This window comes from Halichoeres trimaculatus, unplaced genomic scaffold, assembly GCF_033239565.1.
Source record: "Halichoeres trimaculatus isolate MK-OKI-2021-1 unplaced genomic scaffold, fHalTri1.1 fHalTri1_scaffold_12, whole genome shotgun sequence".
NCBI lineage: Eukaryota > Metazoa > Chordata > Actinopteri > Labriformes > Labridae > Halichoeres > Halichoeres trimaculatus.
The window spans coordinates 24665097-24686095 of record NW_027437190.1 but is presented as its reverse complement, the minus strand read 5'-3'; the positions used below and the strand labels follow the sequence as shown (position 1 = coordinate 24686095).

The window sequence follows — 20999 nt, the reverse complement described above, 5'->3', positions numbered from 1 at the left end:
TGTTAGATTCATGTCATCTGTCCTGTCCACACTGTCCAGAGCTCTGTCTCCCTTTGTCCTTCTGTCCCTCTCCCTCCCCATCTCCAGTGTATTTGACTTGTGTATCATTGGGCTCTACCCCCATCTAGTGGTTCTTTACTTAATTGCTGTGCATGTAGGGGGATCTATGGAAAGAGGAACTTTCAGCAAGCTTTATGCAGGCGTTTTGATATTGAATTGACTCCAACATATTTACATTGGTTGCAAAATTTCATCTAAATCTCTTAAAACATGACAATGATCTTGTTGTAACAAACCGTGCACTGCATTCATGAGTTATTGTTTTTTTTTTCATCCTTGGTGCATGACAATATCTTCTCTATTACTGCTCAAAATTATATGGATGTCAAATTTATGTTTGTTTTTATAGCGCCAAAGACGCACATCAAAATTACGGTACATGCAAATATTCTTAGCATAGATTTATGAGCATTTTAAAAGATGTGCGGTGAGGTGGTGAATTTTTTTAAACGGGTTTTGTGGTTAATTTGACAAAGAAAGTGGAATTTGTATTCCCAATGACATTTAGGTGCACATAGGCAAAGAATCACCCCTACATCAACAATGGTAAACACTTGGATCCATCCCTGTATCAGAGTAAGAATTTGATTGGGTTTGACCAGATCTTTTTGTGACATTTAAACCCATTCTACTTAAAAAAAAAATAAATAAATCAGAAGTTGAGCAAAACAGACATCAATAGAAGTGGTTACACACACAAACAGCAACATGTGTGCAAATTATGATCTTCTGCAAAACAAACCATGGCTAATTATCAACAACTATTAGCCAGCTGTGGAAACAATTGCTGAGGCAAATGAAGAAAAAAGGGGTGGGGGGTTGGAGGGTTAAATTATTAGATCAAACATGGATTAACAGCTGCTTGCATTTTACTTCTTTTTTTCAAATCAACATTTTTTTCAGACTGAAAGAATACTACATATGGATATGATCTATAATGTTCTTAGCTTGGCCTGTTGAGCTTGATTCCATGAAAATATAATAACCAAGTATATCTCTGCTCTCTCATGTGGTCCATGGGGGATATTCAGTCGTCGCAGTGGGTACATAGTTATCCATCACCTCCCTGATCCAGTTTTTGTATAAACACAGCTTGGTGTAGACACTGGGGTCAGTGGGGTCACTGCAGCCAAAGCTGAACCACTGAACACCTTGCAGCTGGCCATTGCACTCCATCACACTGGCTCTACCACTCTGCAAATAAAAGGAAAAAAACAGGAAAGAGGCTGGTGATGACATGCATAGAAATAAAAGTGCTGTGATTAAGTCTGAGGCAAGTATAAAGACAAGGAAAGAGAATTGGAAAAAGTCACAAAGATGAAAAAGAAATTAACATTTTTGATGCAGTTTGTTCATTGTGCTCACCAAGCAGTTGTCTGTATTATTTTGACCAGCGCAGACCATGGACGGGTCCCAGTATATGTCCTCCGTAAACAAATCCATGCAGGTCTGATCATCCACAATCGGCACAGTTATACACTTAAGCTCTCTATTATACTTGGCTGTATTAAAAAAAAAACAGGGTGTGTTATTGTCTGATCTGTTTTTTCTGATTATAATTATTTTGAGTACTCTTTATTTTGCTCATATGCTCTATACATCATTTATCAATCAGCAAATCAAAATTCGATCCAAGTTTCCTTCCTTTTCTTCTGCAGGCACATGGATTACCTCCCATTTCAATGCATCGCCACCTCTTGCAACAGAGAATAAATCCTAAACCTTGAATAAGTTCTATTTCAAGGTCCACCTCTTTTAATTAGTGTTGATCACTGACTGTGCCTTTTGACAAGCAATTAGAAACACGTCTGATTTAAGAAAGCCATTCTTAGCCATTATTAAAGCAGAATGTTAATGCCCTGTAGGAGACAAAATGACCAGAATATTAATGTGCTTTTTAAGTAAAAGCCCACCTGCAGCCTAGAACCCAGTATTCTCCTGAGCCATGATGATTTTCTGTCTTCAATATTCTACTCAGCTGTTTCTACTCTGCAAGGATGTCTGGCAAACACTTAAAAGTTGATATTCTCCAATGTCACCGCGTGGGTTTTATATGGAAAACACACCAGTATGTATGTAGGTATGGATTGGAAAGCAAATTTAGGCAATGGGTTCTTCAAGTTAAGATATGGAACTAATGAATATATACTTATAATGACTAATTTATACATATAACCAAAGACAATAGATAAAATAATATATTAGTACATTTAATGTTGTGGAAATTTTGAAGGTTTCTAGAGAGAGATTTTAGTTGTAGGCTATATGACTTTATGTAAAAAAAAAATAAAAATAAAATAAAATAAAATAAAAATAAATAAAGGGTAATAAATGAATGAATGAATGAATGAATGAATGAATAAATAAACAAATAAATAAACAAACAAACAAATAAATAAATAAATAAATAAATAAATAAATAAATAAATAAATAAATAAATAAACACTACAAAACCAACAGTATTGTTTAACAACATTGTTGATGTTATGGAGTAGTACCTTGTTTTTTTCATCTGGTTAAATTGTGCTAACAATCTTTTGAAAACAACATGGCTTCTGCCTCTGCCAAGGTTTTCAGTTTAATCATTTTCTTTCTAGGAAGAGATTCTAGTTGTAGGCTATATGACTTTATGTTAAAAATATCTATATAATAAAAGATATTAAATAAATAAACCAACCAACCAACCGTAAAGTAGCTTGTTTAACAACATTTTCGATGTTATAGAGTTGGACCTTGTTTTTTTCAACCAGTTAAACTGTGCTAACAGTCTTTTGAAAACACATTCTGCATTTCAAAATTGTTTTTATAACCACTAACAACAGGTGGCGCTAACAAGTCAAAGGGTCTGTAAATTAATCGATTGTCGAGGTCAGCTAACAGTTCAGCTATGGACGTGCTATCCTTCGTCTCACTGGCTTCTGCCTCTGCCAAGGTTTTCAGTTTAACTATTTTCTTTGTTATATTGATTGTTGGTCCCAATTATAAAGTGTCACCTGTAAAATGTGCTAAATCCCGATGGTGACACCTTTAGAACTTGCAGAATCAGCATGTTAATTGCCTCGTGCGCAGTACTGCATAGCATCGCATACCTGCATTTGCATACAGCTCTTAACACTGAGTGACGCCGTAACGCTGACTTACATACTTTAAACTTTTTCCATTCAAAGAGACTACAACCTCTTTTCACCTGAACCCTCCGAAGGTCAGCTCACCATATTACTTTTATAGTCTAATTATACAAAGCCTCCAGGGCTATACATCCATCAGGCTACAGATGGGGGTTTGCTTTGGGTTTTAAGGTCTTATGAATTTATTTTTTTTTTTTTGTGTGTGTGTGTGTGTGTGTGTGTGTGTGTGTGTGTGTGTGTGTGTGTGTGTGTGTGTGTGGTTCTGCCAGCATTTTTAATTGAAGCGTTTAAAAAATTAAAATCTCTGTTAAGTATCAGTGTCCTCTAAAGTTGAGTTGAATAGCTGACCATAATAGTTTACTGTCAACAATTTAATGGGAATATTTTCTACTCAACTAGATAACCTTTCTTCTTTTAAATTCTGCATTTCTGTTATACCAAATGATTTACCATGCCGTGAAACCTACATGAATATCCCTCTGTATGGTTTTTGGAAGCCTCAAGGTCTGATTTCTTCAAACTTTCAACCTAGTGTTTTGTCAGTAGTTAGTGGAGCCTCTGTCCTTTAGGTGAACTGCTTGAACTGCCGGTGAAAGTGGACAAGGAACTTCTAAAGATGAAAAAAAACTGTGACATTTAACTTGTCCGTCAGGTAAAGACATGGCTTTGTAATGTGACAAAAATTGCGACAGAGCTTCTTGATGGGTGAGATTTTTTTAAAGGGAAGCTGGGGTGAAAACCTAGCAGGAGAGGGAATACTTGCAGGCTGGATTAAGGATCACAGGCTTTGCTGCACTGAATCTAAATTGTAACTTGGTGACAGGTTAATGAGGTGTTAAAGCCACAGTAGCACTTTCAAATCCACTCACATTGATCCGGGATGGTGGATCCCCAGCCGCTGACTATGCAGGTCTCTCCAGGCAGTGGACATTGAGTGGGCAAAGAGATGGGCCTAACGTGTGGGTTAAAGCGGGCAGGTTCAGCCAAACGGACCATGGCCAGACTGTGGTGAGGTGAGCGGTAGGGACTGTGCTGGATAGCATCAGAGATTTGAATGCGCTGCTCGGTGCTTTCCTCCAGACCCAACTCATGTTTTCCCAGAAGCGCATAGCTGCTGTAGGGTCTGCATAAAAAGACAAAATGTATTTATTCTCAACAGTGATGATAAAAAAGTGCACTTTCCAACTGTCCTGTTACGAGTTATTAAAAGACAAAATGATGCTAATGGAGTAAGAAGAATTTACTTGTTCAGTTTCTTGTATTGATGCATCATTTTTATTTCAAACTGACAAGTAAATTCTTTACACCACCTCAGATTCTTTTAATATCTTGAAGTAAGACATTTTCTGGACTTGTCCATGATTTTTTTTCTTCTTTCTAGGTTTCCTTTTTCCATCATTACATTGTTGGTATTCATGCCAAGCAGTTGTATCCATGCCGTTCAATACATACAAATTGCTGCCCTGCATGTATATGTAAATGTACTTTAAAAACTGAAAATATATTGTAAATATGTGGTTCAGTCACATTGGTTGAATACAAAGTCTAACATAACTACTCTAGCAAACTGTACAACACTTGAGAAGCTGAGGACTGCAGGTCAAGCTGGAAGGTGGCTGTTGCTGAATGAAAGATAACAATAAAAGGCAGATCATATTTTTTCAGGGTAAAGCTTTTTACTGCAAGACACAAAACCTTGATTAGGTCGTCATCTCACAGAATTTGATACTTACTTGGGTGCACACTCATAGGAGGTCACTATCCACCATTCATCAATTAGAGCTCCATTGCAGGACCAGGGTTCACCGTTTATGTACACATTCCAGGGTCTGGAGTGAGGTCGGCAAACCTTTTCCTCTGGCAGAGGAGACGCTCCTGCATCACACGAACAAAACAAGAGAAAAACTAGTCATTTTTTTCTTATCATATCTTATGTCTTAGAACAAAAAAAAAAGAGAATATCTACCTGCGAGCCCCAAGAGAACCACCAGAAGGAGGAAATCCATTGTGTCTTTATTGAACTATATGTGATATAATAGCTGGTTTGTGAAGTCCTGTTTCTTTTTATACTTGTGATGTATGGAGGATAGTGGGAGGAACTGAAAGATTTATTACTCTACAGCAACATTTCCAGTAAAGCAATAACCTTTGTAATAATCTTATCAGAAAAAAAAAAATTAATATTTCTTTGTATCAGTAGGTCCAGTTATGGTGGCACACCTTGTTTCGGGAAATGTTTGTTCTTCTCCAGATAAGGAAGAACTTATGTAATATGTAGATCTTAATATTCGACTTAGATTCTTTCTTTTCATTAGATTCAAGATCCACCTGGGAGAGTTGTTGGTAAGTTTACAAATTTACCTATTTACTTCAAAACCTACTCTTTAATGCTAGTTTATGCTAAGAGTTCTCTGAGGTAAAAATGGTCTCTTAGGTAAATGAAAAATTACAACTCAAGCTCATAAAGTAATAAAAAAGATGAGAGTGTGGATTAGTCTGGCCTTCATTAATACCTCCTATAACTTTGTCTTCTCTTGAGATTAACATGTCCTGATTGCACAAGACCGGAGCATGATGGTGGTGGCAGGGAGTAGACGTCACAACATGATTGAATCTGAAAGAATAAGGTACCTCACTTACCCCTCTAAATGCTCTTTTTTGTGGTTACATTGAGTTCATACATTAAATTTGAATCCTCTGGCACAAGTAGTTCACATGTGGACATGTCTGTGACTTCATACAAAAAAATCAAATATTTCAAAATAAATAAATAAAACTTTCATGCCCTATAAGAATTAAAAAACCTCAGGAAAAAATCTTGACCCAGGCTTTCGTATTTCATGTATCAAAGGGTTGATATTATTATTTTTTGTGGTATGACAGGAAAGCTTAGGAGAGACAGGAAATGTGGAAAAAGAGACAAAGAATATGTGAAAAAAGTCAAGAACAGGAGTCGATCCTGCACCTACACCTCTGTACATGCAGCACTTGCTCTGCCAAGTGAGCCAAATCTGTGCCTATACTTTTGTTTTTAAGACTCTAAAATGTAGCTAGATAGCTTTGACATATCAACATGTTACCTTGGGAAGTTCTTAAGATGCAAAAAAAAACTTTGGGTGAAGCAGTAGTACGTGAACAGTATTTCAATCAGGAAAGACTAATAAGGAAGAGAAGACAAATAGTATGAGTGACCAATTTTAATGAAACAGATAAAGAATTGATGAGTGAAAAAGTCTTTGGCGCTTAGACCCCGCAGGAAGTGATCGTTTCAGGAGCATGAGGAATGATTGATGCTCCCGTGAACTTCCCCCCGGAGCCTAGACACTGGTGGTGGTGAAGGAGTGAGATGCTTGAGTTGAGACTTGAGGGATGACCGAGACCTGATGGGGTGGTGAAGGGGTGGAGGTGGGTTTGAGGACCTTTTCGCTGAATGACAGCTGACCGGCTGCAGAGAGAGAGAGCATATTTAAATATGACAGCTACGACGGATTGGCTGAGAGAGAATAGGTGACTGACTGTGATTGGGAGAAAAAGGAGATGAGAGGTGGAGTTATGAGGAAGCGGTTAAAGACAGAGACAGAAAAGGGGCATGCCAGGGAGATAGTCTTTCTGATTGAACTTCCGCTAAGCTTCATCGAACCCTTCCACTAGTGCTGGTTGAAATTATACTTTAAATCTTCTCAGGGTCTGAAGTCCTTCGTAGAAAAAGACAAAAAAAAATAAAAAATACTTTTAATACAGTTTGAAAAAAGTCATCACTTCTGCTTAAAAGCATGATGGTGGCTGGTCGTCAGTGAAACATAGGAAGATTGATCAAATCAGGTTTATGTCAACACACATTTACACAATTATCACAGCTTGAATACTTTTGAGAATGACATTTATCAATCTTTAGTTGAAACCCAGCATCAAGACAAGATAAGCAATCTTATCTCCTCTTACACACCACCATGAGTTAAGCATGCTGTAGCATTTAGCACACTGGCAATGAAGAACTTCCTTTAACAGGCAGAGACCTAAAGCAGAACCAGACTCATGTTTGACATTTACTGATACTGTGTTGGGGTTGAATAGAAGGATAGTGAAAAGCAGATGAACAGAGTTAAAATAATGTGATGAGACAGCAGCAGATGCTAGAGTCTGGAGCAATAATCTAGGGGGCACCTGTAAGACAATGGAGCTCAGGGACTTCCAGCTTAAATGGTACAAAACAGATTTAAAGTACCGGTAAGAGACAGATGGATAGAAGAGAGAAAGAGCTCAGTGTGTCTGTAGATGTTTTTAACCATTTTAACCACCACCCCTTGAACCAGATGGTTTCTGTGGCCCATTCTTGGTTTGCATTTTCACCTCAGGCTAAAGAACCGGGTATTTTGTACAAATCAGGCCAATGATTTGTGGAGGAGTATAAACTAAAGTCAATCCAAATCCAAACCTCATTAGGAAACAAAAAGTCTTCAAAATAAGTTTTTCAATCCAATCCAATCTACTTTATTTATATAGCACATTTAAAAAAAAAAATCAAGTTCCCCCAAGTGCTGCACGGTAAAAATCAATAAGAACATCAATAGAATAAAAAAATAACACATAGAAACCAATAAAAGCCATAAAAACACAGAGGTTAAGACCACAAAAGACATAAAGGACAGGGATCACACAACTCTCATGGCAAATTAAAAGCCAAAGAATAAAAATAAGTTTTAAGACACGATTTAGAGGTCGACAGGGTGGGAATGTTTTTATTTCAAGTGGTAAATCATTCCATCATTTGGGAGTCACCACCGAAAAGGCTCAATCACCTCGGGTCTTTAAAAGAATTTTTGGGACCATGAGATAGTGAACAGCAGACCTCAGGGACCGCGGAGTGTGAACATTTAAAAGGTCAGAGATGTACTGAGGTGCTGAACTTTGTTAAAAAACAAATAATAAGAGTTTGCCAACGGAGGGACGCCAGGTTCGTGGTAATGTGGTCATGCTTTCGTGCACCTGTTAAAAGACGAGCAGCTGCATTTTGGACTAACTGTAGAGAGAAGCCTGATTTACACCAACATAGAGAGCATTACAGTAGTCCAACCGTGTAGAAATAAAAGCATGAATCATTTGTTCAAAGTCGTTAAAAGATAAACCCAATTTTAACCTTGGATAAAAGCCTGAGGTGATAAAAATTGGATTTAACAACTGAATTTATTTGTTGATCCAGTTTAACATCACTGTCAAATTTCACACCAAGATTTAAGAATGTGGGTTTAAAATGAGGTAAAAGAGGGTCCCTGGTTTTTAATTCCAGAGCCTTCCTCCTCCCTCCCCCTGCGCTGTAATTTTTAATGAATTTCTGTTTTTGTTTGTTTTTCCACCTCTTGTTACAGACTGACACTAAGGAATCAAATCACTTATAGGTGAAAGCCGAGTCCAAAAACTTTTGTCAGCTAAAAAAAAAGACATAAAGGTGGTTATATTTGTGATGGTTTTAGGGCCTCAAATTCACATTAATGTCTTGTTTATTTGCTCTTTCTGGTAAAAGATATTCCACAGAAAAAAAAAGAGTGGTTTTACTTGAAAGACACTTTGTCTCCTTTGAGTTAGATGTTGGCTCAGAAGGGAGCTAGAAGTGATTAGTGATTGATGCATTAATTAAAAATCATAACCATCTTGTATTAGAAGTTGCCAGAAAACAAGCCTCACAGTCTTTGTCAGTTTATTCATCTGTCTCTGTGCTCACATTTTGCATGTTGTATCTTTTCATCCAATATTTACGACAACAGAACAGAAGCTTCTGTTCTTGCGCTGCCTCGGCTCATGAAAGTCTCTCATTGCAGTCATAAAGGCATAAAAGAGCAAGCTTTTGCATCATAAGATCATAACTTACTGGATCAAACCGGAAACTAATGTCATCATCGTCATCATCATCAAGAGAGACACAAGGTAAGTTTTGTATAAATCTTTATTTCACGGTATGACATAAATATTTATGAATGATGTTTATCCTGAGCAGAGATGACTGTCAGAGGATACAAAAGTGAATGATGTACATCCTTTGAATCTTTTTGCATCCTTTTTGATGTCAGGTTTGTTTCTTTATCTGTTGGTAAAGAAGAACAGCACGGCAAGGTGCTGTGTGCTCTTTGCTTGATGGCTGTCCAAATCTTCTGTTTGTTGCTTTTCCTAGAGATGACGGTTCCTGCTGCGTGGGTATCATCATTCACCACCAAAGAGCCACAAAAAGCTGCTGCTTGAAGATTTGAGGTTGGGGTATTGATGTAACCAGAATGTGAAATGACTGATTTGGCCTCACTGTGTGAAGCTTAAAAGTTCTTGTGCTGTTGGAAAAAGTAGCTGTGGTAACTGGGAATGAGTTTTTGGTTTACTGCTGGGGGTAAACGATGTGGTAAACCTGGTCGTTGAAAATGCCAGCATAGGTGGACAGAATTGACTTGGTCTCAGTGTAGAAGTTTCTGGGAGGGAAAGAAACATAGAAAAGTGTAAATATTAAGCAACATATTTATTCATGTCATCAATGTTTTTGAATTAAACATCTTGTCTTACTGTGCTTTCTCCTCCAGCTTCATGCCTCTGATGCTCTCCAGGCATTCGCTAGCTGTGTCGACGGCGCTGTTGTAGTAAGACTTGACAGTGTCTGTGATCCTGGTGAAGGTACCCTTCTCTTCCTCAGCCTGCCTTGGCATGCGGAAGCTCTCGGCATCTGCATGAAACATAAAAGAGGTGAACACATTTTCGTCTTTTTCTCATTTGTTAGAGTAAACTGTGCACCTACTGAGAGCAAGGAGTGCGACCAGCACAGTGATAACCAGCAGCTTATTCATGGTGTAACTGGAACCTGGAAAGAGAGAATAACTTTTAGCACACTTGGCCCACTAGGGGGAGACATTGTCAAACATTTCTACTTTAAGTATTTTTTAATAAGCAGTCTAAAATAAGGATTATCACTCTTTCATCATCAAAACTATCAATTTTCTCTGTCACACATGTGCTCACTTATGGATTTTGTCTCAACATTTCTTCTAAATTGTACAAAATCTAAAGTGCAGTGTTGCATCTCAAGGATTTTAGATTTGGTCTGATTAAGTATTGGAAGTAAAAGTATCAGTACTCACTGTATTCCTCTCCGCAAATGAAGAAAAACAGAATAAAAGGTTTCACTGGCCCAGCCTGTTTTTATAGGAGAGAAGATGTGTTGACTTGTCGCTCCTGGAGCCAAAGTGCACTACATGGGAGATAAACCTGCACTGTTGACCAGTGTACGTTTGCCGGGAGTATGTATGTGTGTGATCATGTCTTGATAAAACAGACACTATGGCTATCAATGTAAACACAAAGCAGCATGTGAAGCATCAAAAGGGGAGCTTTAAACGTCATCAAGAGCAGCTAAGAAATGGAGTTTGATTTGATTTACTAAGCACAGAGCTGAATGGAGCAGCGTGATGACACGTTTCCCTCTGACTATATGAGTCTGACCTTAAGTTACATCAGAACCAATCACACTCCATTGATTAGGTTAGTAGTTCATTAATGCACCGTGCTCATAAACCTGCAGCAGGACATTCCTGTTGCTTTCATAATCGTGGTGATGCGTTCATGTCACACCACAGCAGTCCTAAGTCCCATTTAGACAGTCAGAAGTCTAGAGTTTGTTGAACACGTCATCTGGCCAATTCTGGTTATGAAAAAAACAGATAACAGTCACCTTTCACCTCTTTAATTATTTTGAATAATTCAACACTTTGTCTGATTTCTTCTTTCTGAAAAAACTGACTTCACACTTTTGTTCCATGTTTTTTTTTTTTCTCTGTTGAGTTTAAATTTTGGGGGAAAAGGTTTCAGAAGGGATGTTATTTTCATCTGTGTTTTATTCTTTTGATAATATATATTTAATATCCTTGCCAAAAATGCACATTTGTAGGTTTAATTTTTCTTCCTGTGCTTGTATCAGTAAGAACTCAAGTTATTTGGCAGGGAGAAGCAGGTTACACTTGATTCTGAGTAAATAAGACTTGAAAGAGAAATAAACAACAAAACCTAAAAATTACCACAAAGACAAGCTTTTTATGTGATAATTAACCTGAAAGTTCACTTTATTCTCTTGCTATCTAAGAACAAAGTTTAAACAGGCTCTTTCAATGTAGCTTTAGTGTAATAAATCATCAATCTTCGGCACAGGATGTTTTTCAACTCATTGTTTACAATTACAAAGAGCACCTGCAAAGTGAATTTCTTGTTTGTACGTAGGTGGTAATTTTCTCTGTAATGTCGATCAAGATCGAAGTAAACATCAGAGCACATGTCATGCCCCAGAGATGGGGTCAGATGAGGACAGGTGAAAGCAGCTGTGGGATTCAAACTGTAGAGCCCTCGTTCCTGATCCAGTTAGACTGAATCAGGGCTGTGATGACCAACTCGGCTCAGTAAAGCCACACAATGGCACTATCCATGCATACTAAAAACATTACAGTACAGCTTGTCTGTACGGTCTGCTGACCTTCAGTCACTTCTTGAACACTAATAACACTCTAGAGAGATGTGTTGATTTTAGAGTTGGCTGATATGCTTCAGTCTTTCATGAACTCAGCCTACAGACAATATTTTCACTGTAAAGCCCTCTGATGGTTTCTTTTTCTCAAGTTTTAAAATCATAAAGATATTAAGTCTTTTGCAAAGCTTTTTAGATCATTAACTTCAGGGCAAAAATAGTTGTTTAGTTCAGTTCAGACACAGATCAGTGAGCTAAACTTCCCAAGCAGAAGTATTGATGAGCAACCCTGAAATAAATCTAAAATACAGGAAGTTTGAAATTCTGAAGGAAAAATATGGTGAGGTTCTTTATTACACTGCTGCAAAATTTAAAAAAAAGTGGAAATTGGCTGTTGCTTGCATATTAATTACGCCTAAAGTTTATGGATTAGATATTCCGTTTTAATGTGATATTAATGAGGGTGGCATTTTACAAATCTAAAAATCTATCTCAAAAAGACAAATATGTTGAATCTGTTAATCCAGATTTAACCTGAGTGAATTAGAGGGGGATGAAGATGTGATTGATTTTCATTTTGATTTCTCTCAGATCTTTTAAAATTGAGTCTTATTGTGTTGTAAAAATGTCCGAAGTGACCTTATAAAAAAAAATGCTTGAATGGCTAAAAAGTTTCTGAAGAGCCATCAAAATTGCTGTGTTTGAACCCTATTGGAAGGTTAAAGCTAACTGTGAGGAGATTGATTTTCTTCAAAAACTAAATAAATAAATTAAATCTACCCCAAGCAAAAGTCTATTTCCAGACAACATCAGCTCAATAAAAGCCTAACAAAGTTAAAAAGTATAACTGAAATGATGTTTCTTTGTCTTATCTTTCTCTTTAATCTAAACTTTCTGAAATGACTAACTGAATGTGCGGTTTATTCAGCATATAGGTCATTTATTGGTGGAATATTACTGCTGTGCTTGTAGTGACTCATTTTAAAGTAGTTTTATACTTTTTTGTTGTCTGGTTAACCCTGCAGCAGTACATCCTTCTCTGTAATGCGGCTCTTCCTAGAGAACCACGTATCTCTAAATTACGAACTTGTCAAAAGCTCTAAAAAGCTTCCCTATTTTCAGATTCTAATAATTCCTATTTTACATAGTAATAAGAAAATGCTGAATTTTCTCCCCCATTACAGAAACACTGATCCCACATTTTATCAGAAACACCAAATGGCCAAATAGATATTGTCAGTTCAAAAAGAAGGCTGCAAAACCGTGATCAATAAGGAGTTTGAAACTAGCTAGATCTCTTAGAGGAATGACATTAAGTGCAGATGATCAATTAGTGAATCTTTGCATAATAGCTTAATAGCTGATTTTGTTTTAAAACTAGATTTGGGGCTTTGCATGCTTTTATTGTGATGACAAAACAGTAAAAGAGTCACAAATATTGAAGAGAAAGTGGTTAAAAAACACCTTCTACCACTACACAGTAATAGATAGTTCAGTGATGCAAACTTTCACCTTCTTGGCTTCAATGTCTGGCTGGAAATGAGTTTAGATTAATAACAAATATGTCTTCTTGGAGAAAAGATGCCGAAATGAAGTTGTTTAAAATATGGGGAACGTCTTATCTGATCAGTAATTTTACACACTGTGTAAAGCATTTATTGCAAATGACCTGTCTGATTTGAGTTTCAGCTTGTCTCAACAATCAAGCAGGTTCTGGGATTCCAAAATCATGGAGTCCCACTTCATATCTTTTTGTTTCATTTCTTAATTCCATTACTGAACTTAATCAGTGAAATGTGGAGTCTGGAGCTCATCAATGCTTGTTAGATAAAATAAGATAATTTCTGTGTGAAGCTTTAACAGAAGAGCTGTAGTGGAGAACGTGTCGAGTCTTGATGAAGAAACACAAATCAAATAGTATCCAGTTCCTTTTAATGAACTAATACACACACACAAACATACACAGTCTCATTTTTGTTAGTGTGTTAAACACAAAAAACTATACATGCACAATTTGCATTTGTGGAATTGCTGTCTTTGCTCAGCTTTAAACCTTGCATAGGTCATCAAGGATGTTGGTTTGAAAAAAGGCAAAGGATTGTATGTGCATTGTACATTGCTCTTTTCAGCCAAATTCTATGCACTTTCTACAAACTATTATCTATTACAGGCTGCTGACAGACAGTTGGTCTTCTTTACTCAGCCGGAGCATATTTGTTCAGGATGGGCTTGATGTTGTTGATAGCCTCGTCCAGTTGAACACCGATGTAGGGGCGGAGGTATTGTTCATACAAACCCAGGGCTGTCAATCGGATCTGTTCCACGGCGGGAGATGCCTCACTACCCAAACTTCTGCATGAAAACAAAACATTGAAAAATGGTCAAAGGACATACACCAGGATAATTCCTAATCCCTTTTCTATGTAGATTCCTGGAATCATAAATATATATTTTATAGATTTCACAGCAAATATGCAGTCTGGTTATCAGAGGAGAACAACTCTAAATGTAAAGTTTTGTCACTTACCCCACAACTTTGATAAAGCTTTGGAACTCGGGCTTAGACATCAGTGCCTCCACGAAATCTTTTGCTTTTTGTGCATGTTCATTTTGTCCAGCATTCTCCATCATTGGACCAGCAGCGGCCTGCAACCTGCCTTGAAGACCCATGATCCTCCTCAGGATCGTACTTTTTATGTCATTATACTTATCAACGAGCTCCTGTGATGGTTGCGGAATTTCACACAGGCTCGTGGAAACTGAAAAAAAAAATAAAAAATATTATCACAGAATATTATTAAGGATTAGTCTGTCAGAGTCACTTGCAGTTAAGAAAATTAATTGCCTATCTCTGCATTGAAAGAACAAAAAAAGCCACTATTACTTGCTTTTATGAAGATTTGTTTAAAAAAAAAAAAGAAAAAAAAAAAGCTACCTCAATTCACTGTTTCACTTGCTCCTGGCTATAATCAGATTTTTTTGACCAATTAGAAATGCTGTGTGATTAATATTATGAGAATTATGCAGTAGATGAAAAGGCCACATTACAGTGATTTATCATTTCAACAAGTTTAATTTTAACAAAACATGTTTTTTATACTCTGTTGTGACAAGATAAGAGCTATATCTGAATTGGATGAAAGCATTTAAATTAAAAAGTTCATTATTAAAATCAGACTTAACTTGCATCAGCATAAAAAAATTAGATTGAGTTAAACATTCAAATGCATTAATATGCTGCCTTACCCTGCAGAGCGAGGATCAGGGCCACGACGTATTTGGCATTCATTTCTGGTGCAAACAGAAAAACAATGATTTAAAAAAACAACAACTTCCACTGTTCACATTTAGCATTTAGAGGTGGTGGTCAAGTTGATGAAACTTCAGAGATCCGGTGCTAGAATTCAAAATCTCAGTGTTCAATGTGTAAAATTTTGTCTGCTCAGTGGAGAGGAAAAAGTACCTGCTGCTGAGTTGGATGTACAGATCCAAGAAGTGACAGTCTTCTCTGACAGCGAGTTGTCTGTAACCCGGACCTCGCATCTGGACAGGATGATATAGGGGGGGACTGCAAACAAACGTCATCTGATGAGCATACACACACCTACACACATTCTCGTGCATGCACATGCACACCCTCACACACACATTCACCCTAAACAAAGTCCATTTTATCTGATATTCATTTCAAATACTGTATGTGGAAATATGAGTAGGGGGTTGGGCAATGCTGCTGCAATGTAACTTTATCTGTTTTCATAGAGCTGTGCACTCAGAGCCCTCCTGATACTGCACACAATGTGTGTCATAGTGCATGCATGTCATAACCAACACGGCAGGACACTTTGAAACAGCTCAAGCGATCTGAGCTCCAACACTACAGATAATTTAAACTAGATTAACTTAAAGCTAATCAGCATTTAATCAGCAGCCAGTCAGGATTACTTTGTACAAGTTTAATGGTCAGCGGGTCAATCAACCAATACCAGTCTAGACACAATGTGCTGTACCCAAAGCAATGCATTCTGGGATTTCTGCCTTCACCTTTCATCTTGCAGACCCACTACAGATTGAGTGCAGAATCAAAGATTATCTTTGACATAATAATTGAAAAGGAGACTTTTACCCTCATTTTCACCTTTTTCACTGAAATGCTTGGATTTTAGAACGACTGCAAAAACTACACCAAAGCTGAGCCATTAAAAAAAAAACCTGGTGTACTTCTATAAAAAATAATTTTAAGTATCTCATTCATTATCAAAGTATTAGAGAAAGCACCTTTTGTGAATAAGTCAGCACAGTTAAATCCAGCTGATTGATTGTGTTTTATCTTTTCTTTACCAACCTTGATTCTTTTATTATCTTACACAAACAGTAGCCAGCCTTAACCTAAGAAAAAAACACAATCACACCAGGGAAGAGAAGCAAGACTCTATAAATGTTTTATTTTTGACTCCCTATCTAGTTCACAGGGGTTTGATTCGCTGGTGCCTTTGCTTTCAGTGGTTTGTAGTTATCAATAGTTGATGTAATCATCTCCTTCACATTAGAGGCCCATTCAAAGTATTTGCCAGCCACTGGTTGGATATGGTCTTCATAGTAAGTTCCAACAAAACCCATGGCCATGTCCCTGAAAGACTGGACTTTATCTTTGGCTTCCCTATAACATCAAAAAGTACAAAATAAGTAACAAAGTCATTGCAGTGTGGGATGCTGTTTCCAAAAGTGGAAATATTTGAAAGGCATTCAACTTGCTCGCTCTAATTGGCTGTTAAAGGTGGCACGTGGAAATACCTGGCTTTCTCTGCCAGTCTCTGCAGGACTCCTGGAGGGTCTGGTTGTTCAGGAGGTGAAGTGGTCAGGGCCCAAAGAGGGTCACATGCTGTGGAGTATAAAGTCAGTGAGTGCAACGGCTATTCATCTAAAATAAAGAAAGAAAAGCAGGAAATATTTCTTTAAGTGTTTACCTTGCATCAGCAAGATGAGAGTGAAAACAAGCTCCTTCAAACGCATCTGCCAGCACAGAGGAGAGAAACACAACCCTCAGAAATAAATCTTTTACTTCATTGATTGACTTTAAATGCAGTGACGTTTCTATTGAGCAGAGATTCAAATAAAAAATCTTCATTTCTCTCTCAATAAGTGACATAATTCTTTCAGCACTTGTCCCTTAAAATATTTAAAAGTCTCTACAAACAAGCAAAAGGTTAAATATCTGATTTCAGTACAAAAAAAATAATCACAACAAACTTAAGTAGAATAATAAAGTGTGTTTTCACCTTTTCCTCTGGTCAACAGAACCTTGAATGAAGCAGATGTTATCAGGGCCATTTTATTTGTATTAGGTGACCGCTGCTGGCTGCACATTGCTCCCGGTGGCATGATTTCCTTTGAATTGTTTTTCTCTCTGCTACTTTTTTTTGGTCACAAATCTGAACAAGAGCAAATCATCAAATTTTAGATTTAAGCTTTTATTGCATACAAAGTAAAGACCTACTTCCAAACTCATAGTCTGTGCCTCAATTAGTTTACTCTAAAAATAAAGGGAAAACTGTTTTGCTTCAGCAGAAAGCACACAGACATTAAGTTTTTTTTTTTTATCTCCTTCTTGACACTGAAAACTTTCTTTTGCTTTAAGTAAGTTTAAGTTTTAGCTTTGATCATCCCTTTTCTTTGTCAGTGTTATCAATCTCAGCTTGTGTTATTCTATCTCTACTCTTAGCTGTAAGACTACTAGGATTTAAGAATCAAGCAAATACAGATTGCTTTTCAGATCCTGATCGCTTGATATCTTCAAAATCAACATTAGCTCAGTTCATGTACTGTCCAAACGCCCTTTGGATCAGATATCTCAGTCCACCTGGCAGCTACCGATATGTGCACAGGCCAGTCAAAGTCTGTGTCCAGGCAGTAGAGATATGGATGTTAGTGAAAACTGGAGGCAGTGAAAAATAGATAAACACTGTCAACCCTGCAAAGCATTTCTGTGAGCAGAGTCCAGTGCAAAAATCAATGTATCCCCATCTGTCCTCAGGCTCTGTGCTCACTCCATGTTCAGAACTAATGCAGGGATTTGAGTTCATAACTATGTTACACTCACATGATCTCACAGCTGTCCAAACAAAGGGGGTGGTGGGTTTTATTTGTGTTATTTAAAATGTGTATTTGGTTTTAAACATCTGTACATTGTTGTTGAGTTTAAATACTATTGTGTGTGTCATGGAAATTACTCCTATGTGCCAAAGTAAAGCTGATGGTAAAAATCCTCTACATTCTAAGTAAAGACATCTTTACCTAGGTTTAAGTTTATTCTTTCATTATGACTTGTGTAAAATACAGATATTTAAAAGGTGAAACCAACAAAACTGCTTTTACATGGATAAAATCATTTTAAAATAAAACTCACTGTCACTCTTTTTTTTGTCAGATTTTGTGCTTTTTTTTCAGCTCTGAGTGGTTGCATACGAGTCTTTGTTCAAATCCTGTTTTTAGGCTCAGGTTGCTCTTTGTGTACTTGTTTCTGAAAGACACCTTTTCTTTAACCAGAAGCTGCAGGAGAATTTCATTACTGCTAAATGCAAAATGTATTCAATGATACTTAATAAGGTTTTAAGATAGAAAAAGAGAGTGAAATGATTTAGAAGTAGTTTAAATCTGGACTTTTGGTGTATTGTCATCAGTGTGTGAGTGGTGTATGACCTCTGTGTTTCAGCTCCTGACCTCTTCTGCTCTGTTCTCTTTACAGGAGCACATTTCAATGAACTGGGACATGCTGTAGATTATTAACCTAGCATAAACAGTTCTACAGCCAGGCTGTTGTGAAATGCCAGAAGAGCAGTCATGTTGGCACTTGCCCTTTGGTATCAGCTTTTCATACACATAGATTATTTTCTGTCAGATGCTAATGCCTTTTCTCAAAAAATATAAGCTCTGGTATACACTCATCAGTTTATATAACTACTTTTAGTAAAGGCATCGGAATAACATTTGTACATTTATTCAATGAAGTCAGAATGGCAAACTTATTTTTGACTTTGAAGAAATGGTGGAATTCACTGTTTTTTTTCCCAAAATAAACAAAAAACAATTAAGAAAAGTCGCAGAGTTGACAAGACAAGACCTTCAAACAGTATTCATTGCTTTTTATACAAGAAAGTTAAATTAACATTGAAAAAGAACTGCTCTCAAAGAAGGATCTCAATAACAGAAAGGAGAAGTTTTAGCATCAAACATAGACAAGAATCTATTTACTTTATCTTCATACATACTGTAACATAAGACTGAATGTTTGGGCAAGACAGCATGTATTTGAAAGATGATGGGGATCCTCTAAATTGTGTTGATTTTCTAATACTTGTTAAAAATTCATATTTTCTCTCTATTTTCTTTTATCTGTGTTTTTCTCGATCGAACAGCATTTTTTTCAAGTGGCCTTATCTCCATCTTTAATTTATTTAGGGTATGTTTTGTAAAGTTATACTCTATTTCAAGGCTTTCTGGCTTGTACTTCTTTTGATACTCTCTGTTTATTTATTGTTTTGTTTATTTATTTATTTTTTTTCATTTTTTTTTTTGTACCAAAATTAGTGGTGCACCTTTAGTCTACAGTATTTATAGGTGTATAGATGGATGAAATAAGGCAGGTAGGTAGTGCACAGTACTAATTATTATTATTAACTTATTTCTGGAGTAAACTTATTTTCATAAAATGTGGCACATTAACTAATTTTTTTTGGCAAACAGATTGTCTCAACCCAATACTATTACTTTGGGTTTCAAACCTTTGATTTTGTCCACTTTTGCTTAATGTTCAGGGTATTTTGAGTGATTTTTGTGTAGGAAAAATTATTGTATAAACATTACCAATTTTGTTCTTAATAGACATTCTAAACACCAAAACTTTTCATTAAGAACAAATGGAATAATTAAAAAAAAAAAAAGCAACAGCAGTAATTATATCAAAACGTGTTTATTCTTTGTTGTCTTTGGTACACTCTTTCATTTCTCTTAAATGAATACAGTATAACTATGACCACAATAAATCTCTTTTGAGCAGATAACCATGATGTCAGGTCAGTGGAGTGACGTGACACGTCGACTCCTCTCGTGGAGGTCAGATGTCAGAGGTGAAAGCAGGTGGATGTTGTAGAGTCTACTGAGTATTGGCAAATCTCTCCCTCATCTTGTCCACAACACCGCTCAACCAGTTTCTGAAAAAGGCAGCCCAAATGGAAAACTTGGTTAAATGTACTCGATGCAGTTCTGAAGTGCTAATGTGTCTGCGCGTGAGCTCACCTGCCGCTGACTACCACCTCGCTGTTGCCGATGTCCTCAATGACGCCATGGGCCCTCTCAGCGAAATTCTTGCCCGCCTCGGTGAGCTGCTGGCCAATCTTGGTGACATGCTCCTGGAAGGTCGCATCTTGAGCCTCTGTGAAGACAGTCAAATAGTTACATAACTTTGTTGAGTGAGAAGAAACACGCAGCGTGGACCTCTTTTTGGTGACGTACCTGTGTAGGCAACTAAAGCCAGCACCAGCACGGCAACGGCAAGGAACAGTCTCATCTTGGCTGTGACTCTCTGGGAAGCAATAAAACAGACAACGTGTCTCCATGAACGTTAAGGTGAAAAAAAGACTGAGCAGTGAGGGTTAAGGCTTTAAAAAAAAAAGAGCGTTCATTCAGCACCGCTGAGACTGGACAGCTCCCTTTACGTCCGGGCCTTTACAGTGATTCAACGCTATGAGCTTCGTTTGAGCAAATATAACGTTTTCCTTAGCTTGACTAAACGCTGCAGCGTCAGTAAACAAGAGAGACGAAAAAAATGTGAAATAGAAAAAACAAAGGGGGACAACATACCTGTTTTCTGTCGGAGGGAAGAAAAAATCGAGTGTGTTTGGCCACTGAAGTGTGTTCCTCTTTATAAAGCTGCTGTGACGCACATCAGACTTCAGTCAACATGTACACGTGGAGACCCTGACGCGTTCCTGCCCCCTTGATGTGGTTGCATTTAATACTGATTTTGACCAAGAGATTACCTTTATGATTTCATTTTATGGTGCACCTTTGTGCTATGAAGCTCACTGATGAGGTGAGCAGAGAATTAAGTCCTTATCAAACATTATTTTACTGGGATCAATCAAGAGGGATTGTTCTCATGTTGATTTCATAGAGTTAAAGAAGTATACAATGATTAGTTTGCGCCTCTAACAGTGCAAAATTTGTCCCTGCAACAATGGTGTCAATGGATAAGAGGAGTCCTGATGTAGACAGAGCATAGTTCAGCACTGATAGAGTTATAACAGATAGACCTGAAGCTATCTGG

The 20999-nt window shown here is 37.2% G+C and overlaps 4 protein-coding genes and 1 long non-coding RNA gene across 5 annotated transcripts; all 5 read right to left on the bottom strand.

Moving 5' to 3' along the window:
* Window positions 1–1016: 1016 nt before the first annotated feature.
* Window positions 1017–5195, bottom strand: LOC141801379 (trypsinogen-like protein 3). The gene is made up of 5 exons (XM_074684395.1): window positions 5156–5195; window positions 4923–5064; window positions 4059–4312; window positions 1426–1562; window positions 1017–1254 (listed from the first exon to the last, which is right to left on the bottom strand). The coding sequence occupies exons 1-5, from the start codon at window positions 5193–5195 to the stop codon at window positions 1066–1068; spliced, it is 762 nt and encodes a 253-aa protein (XP_074540496.1). The 3' UTR covers window positions 1017–1065.
* A 3983-nt stretch (window positions 5196–9178) lies between these two features.
* On the bottom strand, window positions 9179–10436 carry apoc2 (apolipoprotein C-II). Its single transcript, XM_074684194.1, has 4 exons — window positions 10302–10436; window positions 9962–10024; window positions 9733–9889; window positions 9179–9641 (listed from the first exon to the last, which is right to left on the bottom strand). The coding sequence occupies exons 2-4, from the start codon at window positions 10008–10010 to the stop codon at window positions 9551–9553; spliced, it is 297 nt and encodes a 98-aa protein (XP_074540295.1). The 5' UTR covers window positions 10011–10024; window positions 10302–10436; the 3' UTR covers window positions 9179–9550.
* Window positions 10437–13589: 3153 nt separating this feature from the next.
* apoa2 (apolipoprotein A-II) lies at window positions 13590–15252 on the bottom strand. The gene is made up of 4 exons (XM_074683850.1): window positions 15138–15252; window positions 14921–14965; window positions 14202–14433; window positions 13590–14026 (listed from the first exon to the last, which is right to left on the bottom strand). Exons 2-4 carry the CDS (start codon window positions 14961–14963, stop codon window positions 13870–13872), a joined length of 432 nt encoding a protein of 143 aa, XP_074539951.1. The 5' UTR covers window positions 14964–14965; window positions 15138–15252; the 3' UTR covers window positions 13590–13869.
* Window positions 15253–16141: 889 nt separating this feature from the next.
* LOC141800305 (uncharacterized) lies at window positions 16142–16689 on the bottom strand. The gene is made up of 3 exons (XR_012599328.1): window positions 16642–16689; window positions 16469–16556; window positions 16142–16334 (listed from the first exon to the last, which is right to left on the bottom strand). It is a non-coding gene; the product is annotated as an uncharacterized LOC141800305 (long non-coding RNA).
* A 2935-nt stretch (window positions 16690–19624) lies between these two features.
* Window positions 19625–20615, bottom strand: apoc1 (apolipoprotein C-I). The gene is made up of 4 exons (XM_074684094.1): window positions 20534–20615; window positions 20186–20255; window positions 19970–20105; window positions 19625–19884 (listed from the first exon to the last, which is right to left on the bottom strand). Exons 2-4 carry the CDS (start codon window positions 20238–20240, stop codon window positions 19827–19829), a joined length of 249 nt encoding a protein of 82 aa, XP_074540195.1. The 5' UTR covers window positions 20241–20255; window positions 20534–20615; the 3' UTR covers window positions 19625–19826.
* Window positions 20616–20999: the final 384 nt, after the last annotated feature.